This window comes from Sphaeramia orbicularis, chromosome 18 (assembly GCF_902148855.1).
Source record: "Sphaeramia orbicularis chromosome 18, fSphaOr1.1, whole genome shotgun sequence".
Lineage (NCBI taxonomy): Eukaryota > Metazoa > Chordata > Actinopteri > Kurtiformes > Apogonidae > Sphaeramia > Sphaeramia orbicularis.
The window spans coordinates 40,067,899-40,085,809 of NC_043974.1; the positions used below are offsets into that span (position 1 = coordinate 40,067,899).

Genomic DNA, 17,911 nt, shown 5'->3' on the forward strand with positions numbered 1-17,911 from the left:
TAACACAGAAACATTTTGTAATATAGCATTAGATCCTGTTTTGATCAAATAAAAATGTGTTTAGTATTTGTGCAGATTTCTGGTATAATTCAGTTCTTCCAGGAAGAAATCTTCAAAATATATAAAAATCTTAAAAATATATCTGAATAAACAAATAAATGGTAATATAAATAATAAAAAATCTTTAAAAATCTAAATAAATAAATAAATTGCCTTTTTAATAGTATCGTGATATATCGTGATATATCGCACGTGATTCTAGTATTATGATTTGTATCGTATTGCCAGATTCTTGCCAATACACAGCCCTATTTGTATAGCACATTTCATGTACAGGACAATTCAATGTGCTTTACATAAAACATAAAAGCATCACAGGAGAGGCATAAAAATACATTTAAGATGATAGAAAGTTAAAATATAAAAACAATAATGTTAAAATATAAAATCGACATTAAAATCATCAGCGATAAAATGTCATTTTTAAAGTCATTTAAAAGACATTATTTAAGAGTTTAAGAGAAAGCTGCAGTCAACAATAATATTTTCAGGCCTGATTTAAATGAGCTGACAGTTTGAGCAGACCTCAGGTATTCAGGAGGTCTGCTCAAAAGACTGTTGACGGATTGTTAGAAGAAAACATATTCGAAAAGGACCGGGATGAAGTTTAACTCATATACTCCCGTCCCCTTACCCCCTCCTTCGACCTACCCTAAATTCCCATGTCAGATCCCATAAGTAACTCAACAAATCCTACACATATCAGACTAAATTGTGACTAAGCACAAACACAAAAATACTATACATATCAAAAATAAACTGCTCATTTCGTCATATTTTCTTAACATTTTGTTTTTTATCGTCTTTTTAAATGTGTTATTTGATTTCATTGCATTCGTTTCATCGTTTAGGTTGTTCCATAAGTTGATTCCTTTCACAGAGATCCAACCTTCCATCACCCTCGTCTTGAATCTTGTTTTTTTTTTGAAGATGTTTAATACTTTTAGACTGTAGTGACTTTTCCTTCTTTCAAATTTGTGCTGAATGAGTGAACATTAAAGGACAGTACAGGTTAAGGCAGTACCCAACCTTTTTTGCCTTGTGGCCCCATTTTAATATCACAAATTTCTGGCAACCCCAGACATTCAAAACGGAGACCTTTTTTTTTTTGGCTAAAATGAATTTGTTTTTGATTATGTAATAGTTTGCTGTACCATGTTGTAAATAAACGTTAATTTTAGAGGACATTTAGTCTATATAATGTATATTATTCTGGACGGAGGCAGAAAAGCCAGGTGTAGATTACTGCACAAAGTGAGAATTTGATTTTCCTTGGTCAGGATATGTACAGTCAGTCCAGCTTGAATTTACAAGGCTGACAAGTAATACTGAACAAACAAGAACTCAAACTATGAATTATGAAAGAGCTGCAGCATCTGAAACTGACCACAATGAACATTTGACAGATGAACAGAACCACAGTGCTTCAGTTTCAGCTTCACAGTTTGTCTTTTATGTACTGGGATTATCTCTGTCAACTCACCTTATGTTTTTTATTCCTAAGTTTTTATTTTTATCAATTACTAGAAATTTCAGGCGACCCCATTTGAATTCCAGGCAGCCCCACAGGGGGTCCTGACCCCAAGGTTGAAAAACACTGGGTTAAGGTTGTTCACCATTTGCTCATGAACCATTTGAATTCCTCATGTAAATAAGATGGACATTAAAGGATCAAATCACCTGAAAACATGTGCTCTTACATTGTCAACGATTATTTAGCAGGACTACTTAGATGTGTAGGACGTTAGATAAAGCCAAAGGCTCATTCAGTGTCCAATGGGAGTTACCAGAGTTTCATCTCACATGCCTCAGTTAAAAGTTCTGTCTGGTCACATGGACTGACTGAACTGTTCTCAGTGACATAAAGTTCACAGAATATTTGGCATTTTCTTGTAAGTTGACTGAAGAATTGTGCCATTGTTTTGGAAGAACTCTATGTTCATGTGTCTGGGTGTGTCCAAGTGATACATAGAGGATATCTTTATTAATTTCATCTCTTAGTTGTGATGTAATGCAGGCTAGAGTCTGCTCAGTAACTCAGAGGAGTCTTTGTCAGTTGTCTCTTTTTACTTTTTTACCACTCAAACTACATCGGACCAAAACCTGTGGCATAATATTCAAATGTAGTCAATTATTCCGAGACAGATTCGTTGTGTTTACATGCGTGGGACTCCGCTGACTGGGTGGATATTGTTTTTGTGTGTGGCGCTCCTTCAGCGTGTCCTCTCTCTCCTCTCTTAATGCTGTTTGCATCCTCGGCTGTATCCAGGGGTCATGTTGGGCTGGAGCTGCCGTTTGCAGCTCTTGCTGGAGGGCTTTTCAGCTTATCTCTCGTTGCCTGCACTTCCCCGCTGTCTCCTCCTCTCGTTTTATCCTGTCTCCTCTGTGAGGCTTTCCTCACTCCACTCTGTGATGTATTTCTCTCGAATTTTTCTTCTTGCTGAAGATCCATTTCTTCTCACACACCACCTCTCAGTTAAACTCTGCTCTTTTTTCCCCCCACTCTGTTGTCTTTTCTAATATTTTATTCAAATTTAGAACAACTGGTACAGTGTCAGTTATGTTGTGCGCAGATGATGGACAGATACTTATTAGTCACTATGTTTTGGAGGTGTCTGTCCCACTTTTGTGAACACAGTACCCCAATGCCTTCTGGGAATTTCTTCATATTTGGCTCAAATATTTACAAGGTCGAAGTCATTACAATCAGTCAATCAATCAAATTTTATTTGTATAGCGCAAAATCATAACAAAAGTTATCTCATGACACTCTACATATAGATGTTAACTAGGGGTGTGTATTGGCAAGAATCTGGCGATACAATACAAATCACAATACTAGGATCACGATACGATATATATCACAATATATCACAATACTGTTCATATGGCAATATTTTTTGTTTCGTTTCTTTTTTTAAAAGATTATTTTCCGGAAAAACTAATAGTGCAGCATTTGGATAAATAAAATTTTAACACACGGCTTTACCAGTACAAAACAACACATAAATAAAATTTTACAGACATTACAGTTTAAGATCCTGCTTAAATGTTCATATTCTATTGTGAAAAGAATATGTTGTGTTCAGTCCCTGAATCATCCAACTTCAGAACATTATTTTTGTGCATTCCCAATAAAAAAAAACCCAATTACCTCTTTCAGACAGTAAAAAGTGCTTTTAGGATGCTTGAATTATCCATTATTTACCAAAACAGCATTATCAATTTCAAAAAACTACATTTATGACCTGCAATATCACAATAGTACTTTTATAGTATACAAACAACAGAACAAAAAACCCATGTGAATATAGAAATAAAAGAACTGGAAAAACTAAAACAAAAATGAACCCCGCCATGTCTGCATTTGAATAAATACCTAAAAATATCGATACAGTACTTTTTAATTTCGATACAGTATCGTGAAGTGAAATATCGCGATATATTGCGATACCAATATTTTCTTACACCCCTGATGTTAATGTGTTCTTTTGTTGGAAGCTCCATGAATAAGTCCGGATTCATCTCGCTCTCATTTTTATAAATTTAATTTGACTTGAGCTGATCACAAACAAAGCATTCCTTAGTACTAAGGATCCACACCAAGGAGGAAATGGATACAGACATTCAAACACACATCACTTTTATAATCCTTATAAACAGATCCCCAAACTATGGGCTGACTCCCTGTGGGCTAGGTGGGCTGGGTCACCAAAAAGGGGCTGGTGTGATCTGACTCTTAAGTCAAGCAGATGTGATACCTCAACTCGATGTAAAACCCTTTACTGACAGTGTGTTTACATGTTATCTCCTGTGATTAACAATAATATGTGGGAATGTGTGTTTAAAAGTGTGTCTAAGGTAAAACTTAAGTCCTGTGTTCATAAATCTGTCAGTTTGGTATACTGACCAAGATGTTACAACCAACCCATACTATCCTAAAAACTTACTAAGTGAGCCAAAGGAATCCTATCTTAAAACATTTACTAATTTCTAAAAAGATTAAACTTAAGACTTCAACTGTCTAAATTAAAATAATATTTCATAGAGCTAGTCAAAACCAGACTCGCAACCAATTTACAGAAGCTCACTTGATCTTTAGTTTCAGTATGAATACAGACCGTGACAGCGGGGCCTCATGAGCCTTCTGACTTTTTGGGTTTTTAACATTTTTTATTACAATCTGGTAATCAGGGTCAAGGTCACAGATGTGGTTCCACTGATGACCTTCTAAGAACTGGTTGACTTTTCAGTTAGTTCGATCAGGGGTGTCAAACTCATGTTAGTTCAGGGGCCACATGCAGGTCTCAAGTTTTGGTCTCAAGTGGGCCGGACCAGTAAAATAATAGGATAAATACAATTATAAATAATGACAAATCCGATTTTGTCTCTTTGTTATAATGCAGTAAAGTAAAATTACATAACAAAACATGTGAATAACCTGAACAACCATGAAAAACCTGAAATCTGCATTCATCAACCCAGTAAGGTGGGGTGAAACCCACCTGTCCTGAAGAAGAAACAATCCAGAAACAAATGAAAAAATGTGAATAAAAGCTCTATTACGTATGTGGTTGAACTTCACTGAGGCGTCTTTTCCTGGGGAAGCTATTAGAGGGTCTTAACCAAATCCTGCACTCGTGTAGAGGGTGTTACTACGAATAACATTAAACTCTTGGATTTTTGACAAATCTGTTCACAAGGGTTTCGTGCTACTGGCAGACTTTTCAGTTTTATTTTCACTAGGGCAAAGTCTGCCAAGACAGCAGAGGTGAAGGGATTAAAATCACCGGAGCAGTAATTAATTAGTTCAATTAGAGCAGTCCTTCCAGAAAAAAAAACTGGCTCAACAAACGGTAGTGCTTATGAGATTTACTTATCCAAAATAATCCATTATTTATTGAACTGTTAGGAACTTAGGCCATGCACTGTGAGGCCTGTTTTTCCTCTGTATAAACCCCTCTTTTTATTTCTCTCTTTGTCACCACCCTCTCTCCCTGTGGTACAGTCGGATTAGTCCCGAGTTTGAAGGAAAAGAAAAGAAGCCCTTTGTTTGTTCCTTTTAATCGGTAAATCTTTAGACTTCTTGCCTTTTAACCCTCTCTACATTTGTTCCCGTCTCCAGGTAGGCTTCCTTAAGACGCAGCACCGGTACGAGATAGTCTTCACCCTGCCTGAGATCCCGGCTCTGGGGAAAGATGTGTGTCCAGCACCGGTACCGAGTCCACACCTCCGAATCACTGATATCACACCGGCGGCAGAGGGTAAGAGCAAGGAGCCTGCCAGCCATCTGGTGTTCTCTGTGTATTCAGTTCTGAGAAAGCAGTCTGGAGCTGGGCCAGTCACTGTGAAATATGCACGATCTATTCTGTACCGAACCAATCACAAGTCTGGGGGGCATGCGCACCGACTTCTTTTTGTCACGAGTCAAAGTCAGTTCCAAGTCCGCAAATCTCTTTACATCTGTTGTTAGTCATTTACTTGATTCAACAACAAGGGTTGAATTACAGATTACACCCTTTACTCTTAAATTTCTCTGACAAAAATCCGTCTTATCTGTGATTGGTTTACTCTGTGCCTGTTAGTCCCGCCTTCATATTTGGATTCAAGCCCCGTGATTCCAGACAGATTTCTCTTTGAGAAAGATGGATGGCTGGCCAGGCTCAAGAGCAAGAGAAAATGAGAAAAAAAAAAACAGGCAAGAGTGCATTTAACAAACGTGTTCAAACCCCTCTGACTGATACAGCCTATTATTGGCTTTTCTAGTAACCTGTTCTGTCTGTGGTTCGTTGAACCAACTGGAGGCTGGTTCTATTTAAATCAGGTCATCAGTCTGGGGAAAAAAAATCAGTCCATCATCACCCTTTTAGCTCTTCAGTCCCTGTGTCCTATATTCTTATTTGATTTGTAACTAATTAGCTCTAATAAAAAGAAAAAATAGAACCAATGTCCCTGTGTCTCAGCAGCATGTTGTATCAAGAATCAACAAGTGGTGCCAATCACAACAAACCCCGCCCCTCACACATATTGTAGCTTATTTTGGCATCGATCCAGCAGATGTCATCATGTCTACATGTGTGCTGATGTCAGCATATCAGTTGCCTCTATATGTGCCAAGTTTGAAGTAAATTGAAACAGATGTTTTTATAGACATTTGAAATTTGACCCATTGTAAGTAACAATGTCAACCACAACCACAAAATGTCTGGGTCACTGGTAATCTATAAACCCAATTTGGCATGAATTCAACCAACGGATTTGCTGCTACAGACATTTAAAATTTCACCCATTATAAGTAAATGGGGGAAAAATGATTTTAAAAATTCATAAAAAAATTGGAACTTTGACCTACTTTTCCCAAAATGTAATCAGATCTGTTCTTGGTCTCTGGCAATCTATAAACCCAATTTGATAGGGATTCAATCAATGGTTTTGCTGCTAGAGTGTTAACAAACAAACAAACCGAACCAAAAACAATACCCCTCGCCTCCCCTTCGGGGAGCTGGGTAGTAACAACTGGAATTTACGAGGTTGTCAGGTTCTGCCATTATGTTAGAGTCCTGTGGTGTTGATGCCACAGATCAATATGACATTTGTGCACTTTCACACTTGTCTGAAAGCTCAGCAGGCCTTCCATGCCTGGTTACAGTTGCCAAGGTAGGGTTGGACAGTGGCCATTCTGGAGAGGAGATTAGTCAAGAGTCATGGAAATATTAACAAAACTCTGATAATCTCAAAATAATATGTGATATCTAAGACGATCTTTATTGGAAAATTAGAGACCTGACAGACTCAAAATGAGATGGAAAAAGTTCCACTGCAACATATTACACCATCAGATGTTCTGATTTAGAACTACTATGACATAACAGAATAAACCAGCCTGCTCCACTAAACAGTTCACATACCAAGCCTGCCATTGTTCAGCTCACCGGCTAATAGGCCATGAGCTACTGCGAAGGTGTTATAACCTTCAGTAGCAATTTATTCAAACATCTCTCACAGAAACTAATGGTAAGATTATTTTTAGATTTTGTTTTATATTTATTTTATAATTTTATATTATAGTGACCTTGAAGGGTCAAACTCAAGGTCATTATTATCTAGATTTCAAAAGTCTTTCCCAAAACTTCTGGTCGGATTCATTTCAAATTCAATATGTAGCTTCCTTGGGACAATGTCTACAATGTTTGTTCACAATTTTGAGATGTTTTGATTTTTGAAATTTTTATGAATTTTTGAAATATTGAAATTTGGCCTTTACTTATAATGGTCCATATTTTGGTGGCTTATAACATGGAAATGGATAAAGATATCAATATAGTTACTATTGAGCACTGATATGAAGTCGTGTATGGACTTTCAATTGGGTCGATGACCTTTGACCTTGAGTGACCTTGAAGGGTCAAACTCAAGGTCACCAATGTCTAGATTTCAGCAATCTTCTTCTCCTAAACTACCGGTCGGATTCATTTCAAATTTTATATGCATCTTCCTTGGGACAATGTCTAACACGTTTTGAGAAATATTTAATTTTTTACTTCTTGATAAATTTTTGAAATATTAAACTTTTGCATTTACTTATAATGGTCCATATTTGATGGCTTACAACATGGAAATGGTTTTAGGAAATATTGATGTTTATATCTCAAATCTACATGAACAGGACATCTTACGAGCTGTAGCTGTGATGTGTCCAAATATTTTTTTTTCATATAGTTTATAAACATCAATATTTCCTTAAAGTTTAACGGGAGATTTTTCTTCCTAAGTTAGATGTGAAGAAAGTAGATGGTTAGTTGTGGTACAAAATTATTTACAGTCACAGCATGAAATATATTTCATAGAACATTTAAAATCATAGTTGTGGATAAAAAAAATAACAATAACTTTTGAGAGAAATTAAGTAAAAATCATTTCTGAGGCATTTTGGAAGCAAAGATAACAATTTAAACAAAACTAACCCAGTGTTTCCCAACCTTTTTTGAGCCACGGCACATATTTTACTTTAGAAAAATCACAAGGCACACCACCAAACAAAAATGTCACAAAAAGTGTATTTACTGAAATATTATACAAATCTAGTCTCAATGTACTTACTCGGTGTGAAACCTGGACCTGTTCAGTTGAACACAAAGCTCATATTCCTGCAGGAATTGAAGAAAGACACACACAAATACTCCTCAACAGCTCTGAGTCGCTCTCTTTTTTCGGGGGGGGGGGGGGGGGGGGGGGGCAGGGCACATCGGGGCACATTGTCACGGAGTGTTTGGAACAAGAAAGCTGAGAGCGGTTCGTCAGCGACCCCTCAGACGAACCTCCGGATTGAAGTCCGATGTGTAATAGTATGGGAGGGATATCCCCCCTGCCCCAGCCAGATACCTGGGGTTTGGGGGTTACTCGCTAATCCGTGCGTCACTAGTGAGGGGGGGCTTTATCTGCAGAACGCACCGCATCGGGGCTGGTTCACTTTCACTTTTATTTTTATTTTTGCAAAGGCAAACAGGAGACTGTTGTGGTTGAGTGGATCATTAGTGCGTCCACTCGTATGTATCTATATCACGCTGTTCTTCCAGTACCAGTCAGGTCAAATTGGATCATCTTCCACGGCACACCTGATGATTTTTTACGGCACACTAATGTGCCGCGGCACACTGGTTGGGAAACACTGAACTAACCAATGCAATGATGTTTATCACAATATAAAACTATATTATGATATTTGTCATTATTGTTTTGTATCCCAGACCCATGTTAGCAAAGAAACACCTGAATTCAACATGTCCCAATACTTTTGTCCATATAGTGTATGAACCTGTGCTCATGTGTTCAAGCTGCACCAGGTGTGTGTTTGTTTCAGTGTTGACCCATCAGTCAGCTGTGTTTGTGTGTTTCTTTCATGATGTTGACCTGCCATTTCAGTCTCCCATCTGCCTTATTCTCTCTATGATCAGTCTGATATGAAGAACACTGACTCACACACAGTGTAAATCCAAATGAAACCCAATCTGTGCTTGTATGTGTCATTGTTTTGTAGGAGGTCTGAAGGTAACGTGTGAGTACATGGCCCTGCAGGAGGGAGTCCTGTGTGAGGAGGTCTTACTGCTGAGCGAGACCAACGAGGACGCCTGTGTCAAAGTTAAGGTTCATGCCAGAGTCATGGGTGAGTTCACTCAACTGAAACATGCGCTATAGTATAGAGTATACAGTAGTGTAGTATAGGATATTATAATGTAGTACAGTAGTGTAGTATAGGATATTATAATGTAGTACAGTAGTGTAGTATAGCATATTATAATGTAGTACAGTAGTGTAGTATAGCATATTATAATGTAGTACAGTAGTGTAGTATAGGATATTATAATGTAGTACAGTAGTGTAGTATGGTATATTATAATATAGTACAGTAGTGTAGTATAGCATATTATAATGTAGTACAGTAGTGTAGTATAGGATATTATAATGTAGTACAGTAGTGTAGTATAGCATATTATAATGTAGTACAGTAGTGTAGTATAGGATATTATAATGTAGTACAGTAGTGTAGTATAGCATATTATAATGTAGTACAGTAGTGTAGTATAGCATATTATAATGTAGTACAGTAGTGTAGTATAGGATATTATAATGTAGTACAGTAGTGTAGTATGGTATATTATAATATAGTACAGTAGTGTAGTATAGCATATTATAATGTAGTACAGTAGTGTAGTATAGCATATTATAATATAGTACAGTAGTGTAGTATAGCATATTATAATGTAGTACAGTAGTGTAGTATAGTATATTATAATGTAGTACAGTAGTGTAGTATAGCATATTATAATGTAGTACAGTAGTGTAGTATAGGATATTATAATGTAGTACAGTAGTGTAGTATAGCATATTATAATGTAGTACAGTAGTGTAGTATAGGATATTATAATGTAGTACAGTAGTGTAGTATAGCATATTATAATGTAGTACAGTAGTGTAGTATAGGATATTATAATGTAGTACAGTAGTGTAGTATAGCATATTATAATGTAGTACAGTAGTGTAGTATGGTATATTATAATATAGTACAGTAGTGTAGTATAGCATATTATAATGTAGTACAGTAGTGTAGTATAGCATATTATAATATAGTACAGTAGTGTAGTATAGCATATTATAATGTAGTACAGTAGTGTAGTATAGTATATTATAATGTAGTACAGTAGTGTAGTATAGTATATTATAATGTAGTACAGTAGTGTAGTATAGGATATTATAATGTAGTACAGTAGTGTAGTATAGTATATTATAATGTAGTACAGTAGTGTAGTATAGTATATTATAATGTAGTACAGTAGTGTAGTATAGGATATTATAATGTAGTACAGTAGTGTAGTATAGGATATTATAATGTAGTACAGTAGTGTAGTATAGTATAGTACAGTATGGTACTGTATAGTTTAGTCTCAGAATTTGCAAACATCCCCATGCACTCAGGCGCCATAAAGGGGGGGGTTGACAAATTCATGGGTTCAGTGGATACAGGTTAGAAGTTGTGAAAATTTCATGTAAGATGCGCTGTTTAATAGAGGAACAGAACCCAGGAATTGGACGTTGAAAGTATGTAAAGTTTCACTTTCGTTTCATGCCAGCGTTGGTAACGTTAGTTATGGACCGCACCCCCATGTAAATAACTGCCCCTCCCAAACAAAAAAAAACAAAAAAACAACCCATCCCCACCCTCTGTTTTTTTGACAAATCGTACCCTGTAATAGTATAGTATAGTACAGTATGGTACAGTATAGTTTAGTATAATATGGTATAATATAGTACAATAGAGTATAGTATAATATAGTATAGTATAGTATTTATACTACAGAATAGTATAGTATAATATGGTATACTAGAGTATAATATAATAGTATAATATAATATAGTATTTATAATATAGTACAGTATAGTATAGTATTTATAGTACAGAGTAGTATAGTATAATATGGTATAGTACAGTATAATATAGTATAGTATAGTATTTATAGTATAGTGTAGTATAATATGGTATAGTATAGTATAATATAGTATTTATAGTATAGTATAATATGGCATAGTACACTATAGTATAATATAGTATTTGTAGTATAGTATAGTATAGTATAGTATAGTATATAGTACAGTAGTTATATCTTTGCATTAACACTTTTTCCACACAAACCAGCTGATTCCAAGGGACTCTGGTGTCTGGTTTTCTGTCCTTTAGAGAATTATCCAAACTATTATTCGTCTCTTTACTGTGGAATATCTGACTATTTCTACACTGTCCTCAAATATTGGAAATATCCTCATCACTAGTTTTCACACATCCTTGGGTCCCTTGAGATGGGAACGGTTAGCTTCCCTTTTGTACAATTCTATGAGAAATCAAGTGTTTTGTGCTGATCATGTATCATTTTACCAAACAGTCCAGCATGGTGCTGAGTATGGACTGATTGTCAACACAAACATGACATGTGCTGCCATCTGCTGGTGTAAACCTGACACAGCAAACAATATGGAGGATAGATTTCATCTGGAGGCTCATATTGTATATTATACCAAAATGGCAAATACAAAAGTTAAACACAGTAATTTTGTGTTTAAATACACACTTCAAATTTTTTGGTGAAGTTTTGATATCGTTTTTATTTCATTTATGTTACACCTAGTTTTAGAAATTTCAGGTTGTTCATGTTATTCACATTTTTTAAGGACAGTTTGTAGATGTAAACATTTTCATAATGTGATTTTACTTTTTTCACATTATTTTGCTGTTCTGGCCCTCTTGAGATGATACTGGGTTGTATGCGGCCCCTGAACTAAAATGAGTTTGACATGGGGATCAAATTGTCAGCATTATTCATTTAAAAAGGGAAGTTTATGGACCTCTTTATGCAAGTGATAAATATTTGTTTGAGAGCTTCACTCCACCTCCACAGGCCTGTAGTCAGTGTGTTCTGTACATCTGAATCAGACCAGATTAGATGAGTGTGTTTGTGTCAGCAGATGGACAGTGAGGTAAGGAGGCCATATGCGTCATTCTGTGTGTGTGTCGGTGTAAACACACTCCCCTTTCTACATATGTGTATGTGTGTGTTTGGCTCCTGACGGGTTATTTTTACTCTTAAACCTCAACATCTGTCCAGTCAACGCCTGGATGACAAAACATCAGTTTAGTAAAGCTACATTCAGACGGCAGGGCTTAACCCTTTATTGGACACTCATAGAAATACTATGGAATTTGGAATATAAACCTTAGTGTGTTATTGGAGGACATAACAAGACTTTATTACTTTTATGAAATTTTTCAACATTTTTTTTATTGTTATGTAGAAAATCAAGGTCAGTGGAGTTACCATATTTGGTTCCTTACCCATAAGTGGCAAAAAAAAAATTTAAAAATCCATGAACTAAATATAAACTAGTAAAGCACTTGGAGAGGGCAGACCTCCACCAACAGTTCTCCCCCCCCCCCCCCCCCCCGCGATCACCACCAAAATTTAATCATTTGTTCCTTGTGCCAGTTTGAACATTTCTTGAAAAATATAAAATATAATATAAAAACATTCATAACTTTTTGAGTTATCTTGCTAACAGACAGACAGAGAAACAAACAAGCCCCAATGAAAACATAACCTCTGCTGTCCTTAGCGGAGGTAAAAATACAAGAAAAACACATGTAAGGTGAAAGGAACATGTATTTTACAACATTAGAATATCACTTTTAGAACATTAGACCGTAAGTGGCAAAAAAAATAAAAAAAACCCTAGAAGTATATATAAAAAGTACAAGAAAAACTCATGTAAGGTGCTAGGAACATGCATTTTAGAACATTAGACCATCATAAGTGCTGATCCAGACCCCTGTCCACATCCACATGATCCCTCTGAACATCATTCCTTACATTAGTACCATTACTTCATGGTACCGAACAAAGTAGGTACACTCACTCTTCATGCAGACCCTGGAGACCACATTGGACCTCAGATTGTTGACTCACTGTCTTGTAATGTATGCAGGAATTATCAGAAATAGTGACTTTCCTGATAAAGGCTTAATGCACAATTTGGATTTTTTGGTGAAATCAGATTTTGTGTGTGTGTGTGTGTGTGTGTGTGTGTGCTCGTTCATATTACACATTAAATGCGACTTCTGTCAGTTTGAGACAAATCTGTAATTGTCTCCATTCACTGTAAACTCATTCATATTCAGCCCCAGGACTTCTCTCTGCAGTTGTGTTCGCTCTAAATGAGTTGCTTAGAAACGTAGACGTGCATCGATTCGGTTAAAGTTTGTAATGGAGCCGTTTGATAGTGGGTTTGGGTGTTTGTGTGTGTCTTTGTCATGCAGATCGTCACCACGGGACGCCCATGCTCCTGGAGGGAGTGCGCTGCATCGGCGTGGAGCTGGAGTACGACTCCGAACAGAGCGACTGGCAGGGATTCGACTAGATGACACAACGGCCACTAACACCTGTAACACAGACATAATACACAGCCAAACCATCCCACAGCAGCCACACCTGACACACACTCCTACGTGGAAGCAGACGGACACGTACACGGCTCATTTCCTGACAAAACTTAACAAAGAAACATGTTCTACTAACACTGGAGTTTGAAGGTCGAAAACTCGATGAACAGACTACGGCTTTGTGTTTTGAAATACAAAATGTACCTTTCAAATATCCACTTGGAGTACATGATAGATAGATAGATAGATAGATAGATAGATAGATAGATAGATAGATAGATAGATAGATAGATAGATAGATAGATAGATAGATAGATAGATAGATAGATAGATAGATAGATAGATAGAGGAGTATAAAAGTGTTAAACTTTTAAAGCAGTGCAAAAACAAAGACAATAGCACAGTGGCTTGTAATAAATATAAGGACAATAAGGCCCTCACACGTATTGTATCTTATTTTGGCATCGATCCAGCTGATGTCATCATGTCTATGCCTTTGCTGATGTCAGCATATCAGTTGCCACTATATATGTGCCAAGTTTATAGTAAACTGAAACAAAATTGATATTTTTATAGACGTGAAATTTCACCCATTATAAGTAAATGGGAGGAAAAAAAAGATTTTAAAAAATTCATAAAAAATTTGAACTTTGACCTACTTTTCCCAAAATGTAACCACATCTATTCTAGGTCACTGGCAATCTATGAACCCAGTTTGGTATGAATTCAACCAATAGTTTTGCTGCTAGAATGTTAACAAACAAACATAATATGTCCTACAAAGAAATATCATTGGACTTTCCCAAACATCCTCACTAATTCATTTCCGTAGCAGCAGCCTGAATAATCTAAATCTAAGGAAAAACATGCATAAGATAAGTTTTTATTGAACAAACTGCACCTGAACATAATAATAACTGCATAGAACCTTAACTTAAGATGGTATAACTGTGACAAAATAAAGTTTAATTCTCTAAAGTACAGAAAAACATCTTGAAAACAAGTTATTAATGAAATTATGCACGTATATAAATAAGTTATTGATATTTATGGTGTTTCTGGCAGTTTTTGCGTGTTCTTCATGTGTTTTTAGATCATCATGATGATGAGAATGGGACATATCACTCGGCAGTAGTTGTGTAGTAGTTTGATAGATATGTTTGGTTTAGTAGTCTGTTCATACTGTGTTGCTTTCTGTAAACTACAGAAGTGGATTAGGGCCATTGGGAAAAAAAATAATAATTAAGGTCCAATATATATATTTTTTTATTATTATTCTGAGAATAAAGAAATCTGATAATAAAGTGAAAATTCTGATAACAAAATCAAAATTCTGATAATAAAGTCAGATATCTGATATTAAAGTCAGAATTCTGAGAGAAAAAAGTCAGAATTCTGTCTTTAATCTCAGAATTCTGGCTTTTTTTCTCAGAATAATAATAATAATAAAAATATATACAGGATATATATTTTGGACCTTAGTTTTTGTTTTGTGTTTTTTCCAGTGGACCTAATCCTCTTGGGTAGTAAACTGTGCTGTTTGTATGTTTAGTTTTTTCTGTTAAGTTTTATCAGGAAATGAGCCCCACAGCCACACCCACTGATTAACACATTCTTTACTGCAGTGCCATGTGCAGAACATTCATCAGGAGGGTTAAGCTTGATTACAAATGGTGAACGTTCTGAGGACATTTACATATAAAACGTTCTTCTGCTTTGGTGTTGAATTCAGTCTGACCAGTGAAAGGATGCATCTGCCTGGTTTTACCTTCTATCTGCTCCTGGACACGCTCCTCTCTCTTCCTGTTTGATGTTAACGTGTGTTTTTCTTTCTGAACCTGTAGAGGGCAGCAGAGCTCCATCAGTCAGTGCAGCTTCAGCTCCTTTTCACTGCTCTTCACCCTGTCCCTCCTGTGAAAAGTCTAATAACTGTGTGAATTCATAGGCGTTAATCAAGAAACCTGAAACTAAAATAAACAGGATAACTTAAAACTGCACAAGAATAGAACTGAGAGGCAATTCTGGCCTAAAATGTGTGTTTATGAAGCGTAGGAGACCACCGTATGTAGGGTTACTCCATCCTGAAGGCTTTAACTGGACTGACTGAGCAGCATGGAGCTCAAAGACAAACATTAGAAAAAGTCCTGGTCTTCTTTCTGGAGGTTTCACCACTCAACTGACAGTTGTGTTTGTACAGAGTAAAAGACACGGGGGCTTTGCCTCTCCGCAAAGAATAAGAATAATGCCTCAAAACAACACACCCTCAGTTACATTGAGGTATTTATGTAGATCTGTATAAAATATTCTGCAAGTTTTTTCTGATTGATGAGGTATTATCTTTGAAATTATTCTTGTAAAAATGTATAAACACAAAACAAAACCCTAAATGTGCAACAGGCAGCCGTCCTCTTACCAAGAAAAGAAATAATGTAATATATACAGTCATGGGAGAAATTATTAGTCCACGCTTGTTGTCTTCAGTTTCTTGTTCATTTTAATGCCTGGTACAACTAAAGGTACATTTGTTTGGACAAATATAATGATAACAACAAAAATAGCTCATAGTAGTTTAATTTCAGAGCTGATATCTATCCATTTTCCGTGGTTTTCTTGATAATAACCAAAATCACTTCAGTTCTTACATCAATAGCTGTGTCATAAACCTTGTTTTTGGTGATTTTTGATGGTCTAATCATTTTTTCTGCAACTGTATAACATATTGTTAGCATCATAGCATAAAGTCATACACTATATGGACAAAAGGAACGGGACACATTGAATTCAGGTGTTTCTTTTTTAACAGGGGTCTGAACTACAAAACAAAAGCAACAAATGTAATATAGTTTTATATATTGTGATAAATATCATATTCATCATTAATATTGATGTTTTTATCTCAAATCAGCTTGAACAGGACATTATGTGTTCCAATATTTTTGTCCATATAGTTTATAAACATCAATATTTTCTTAAAGTTTAATGGGAGATGTGAAGAAAGGAGACGGTTAGTTGTGGTAGAAGATTATTTACAGTCAGCATGAAAAATATTTTACAAATTTCGAGGTAGAACATTAAAAAAAATCTATGTTGAGAGGCATTTTGGAAGCAAAGATAACAATTTAAACAAAACTAACCAATGCAGTTATTTTTATCACAATATAAAATTATATTTTGACATTAGTCATTATTGTTTTGTGTCCCAGACCCCTGTTAGAAAAGAAATACCTGAATTCAATGTGTCCAAATACTTTTGTCCATATCATGTGTCACTTAGGTAATTATGCTACGAGGTTAACGATATGTTGATTGCCAATGAGCCACAAATACATGCACAAAATCCAATCGCCGGTAACATTTGAACAGATACATAAACGTGGGCTTTAAGGATGTTGTGGTTTTGGTTTGGTTAGATTTAAGCACATGTTGGAGGGGATTAGATCCACATGTTCTGTCCTCCAGTAGAAGGACAGATTCAAACTGTGGTAAAAGTAGAAAAACTGATCCAACCTGATAGAAAGTGACCTGAAACATCCCCAGAGTATACAAGTCTAAAGTCAGCCTTTGAGGGGCTTCATATTCTTAAAATGTGAAAACAACTGAACTATTCTGGCCAGATCAAATCCAAAACAACTTTAAAATAATGAACGTTAATCTGACTCCAATGAGCTGATGAGTTTTCAGTGTCCAGTCTGTAATCGTAGCGTCTCTTACTTTGTGTTCTTCTTGTTGTTTATCGTTTGTGGTGCATAGTTACAGATTCTTTCCTCTGTGTTATTGTTCCATTCATTTAGGTTGTAATCAGTGTTTATATTGTGAAGATGGACAATCATGCAAAATAAGGATAATGGATAAATCCCCTCAAATGTTTCACACTTTAAGCCTGTTTTGAAAATTTGCAGGTATTTTGTGTTAAAATGTTTAGAGTAAAAATGAAAAATGTTTCTGATCTCTTTAACCCATAAAGACCCAGTGCTACTTTTGTGGCACTTCCCACTTTAATTTTTCGCTATATTTAAGTAAAGCCTGAACCATTAAATCATTGACAGAAAATTCCAGTTCTTTGAAGCTGGAGTTTTTATTGGTCCTTCTGAATAACCTAAAAAATGTTGGGGTTTTTTTAAATATCAATTTCCATCTATGAGTTTCAGTTTTACAAACCCCAAGGACCAAAATAATGGTGATAAAGAGCTATGTTAAAGTTGGAATATCCTGGGGGTGGCTCCAAAAAAACTTAGATTGAACTACACTTTAAAAATCTTGAGTCAATAATTCTTTTCCAGGACTCCCTCTGGTCATATGAATTTTATTTCAAACTGTTAACAAGTAATTTGGTCCATATTTAACCCTGTAAAGCCGGAACCATTAAAT

General features: G+C 35.8%; 1 protein-coding gene across 1 annotated transcript in view; it reads left to right on the forward strand.

Annotated features, from left to right (window-relative positions):
* The window catches only part of adisspb (adipose secreted signaling protein b), a 55,785-nt gene extending 41,698 nt beyond the window's left edge, over positions 1-14,087 (forward strand). The window contains exons 4-6 of the mRNA XM_030162486.1: positions 5,186-5,324; positions 9,098-9,223; positions 13,421-14,087. Of these exons, the coding sequence (XP_030018346.1) occupies positions 5,186-5,324; positions 9,098-9,223; positions 13,421-13,521 (366 nt within the window). The 3' untranslated portion in view covers positions 13,522-14,087. The remainder of the gene's footprint in view (positions 1-5,185; positions 5,325-9,097; positions 9,224-13,420) is intronic.
* The last annotated feature ends 3,824 nt before the right edge of the window (positions 14,088-17,911 follow it).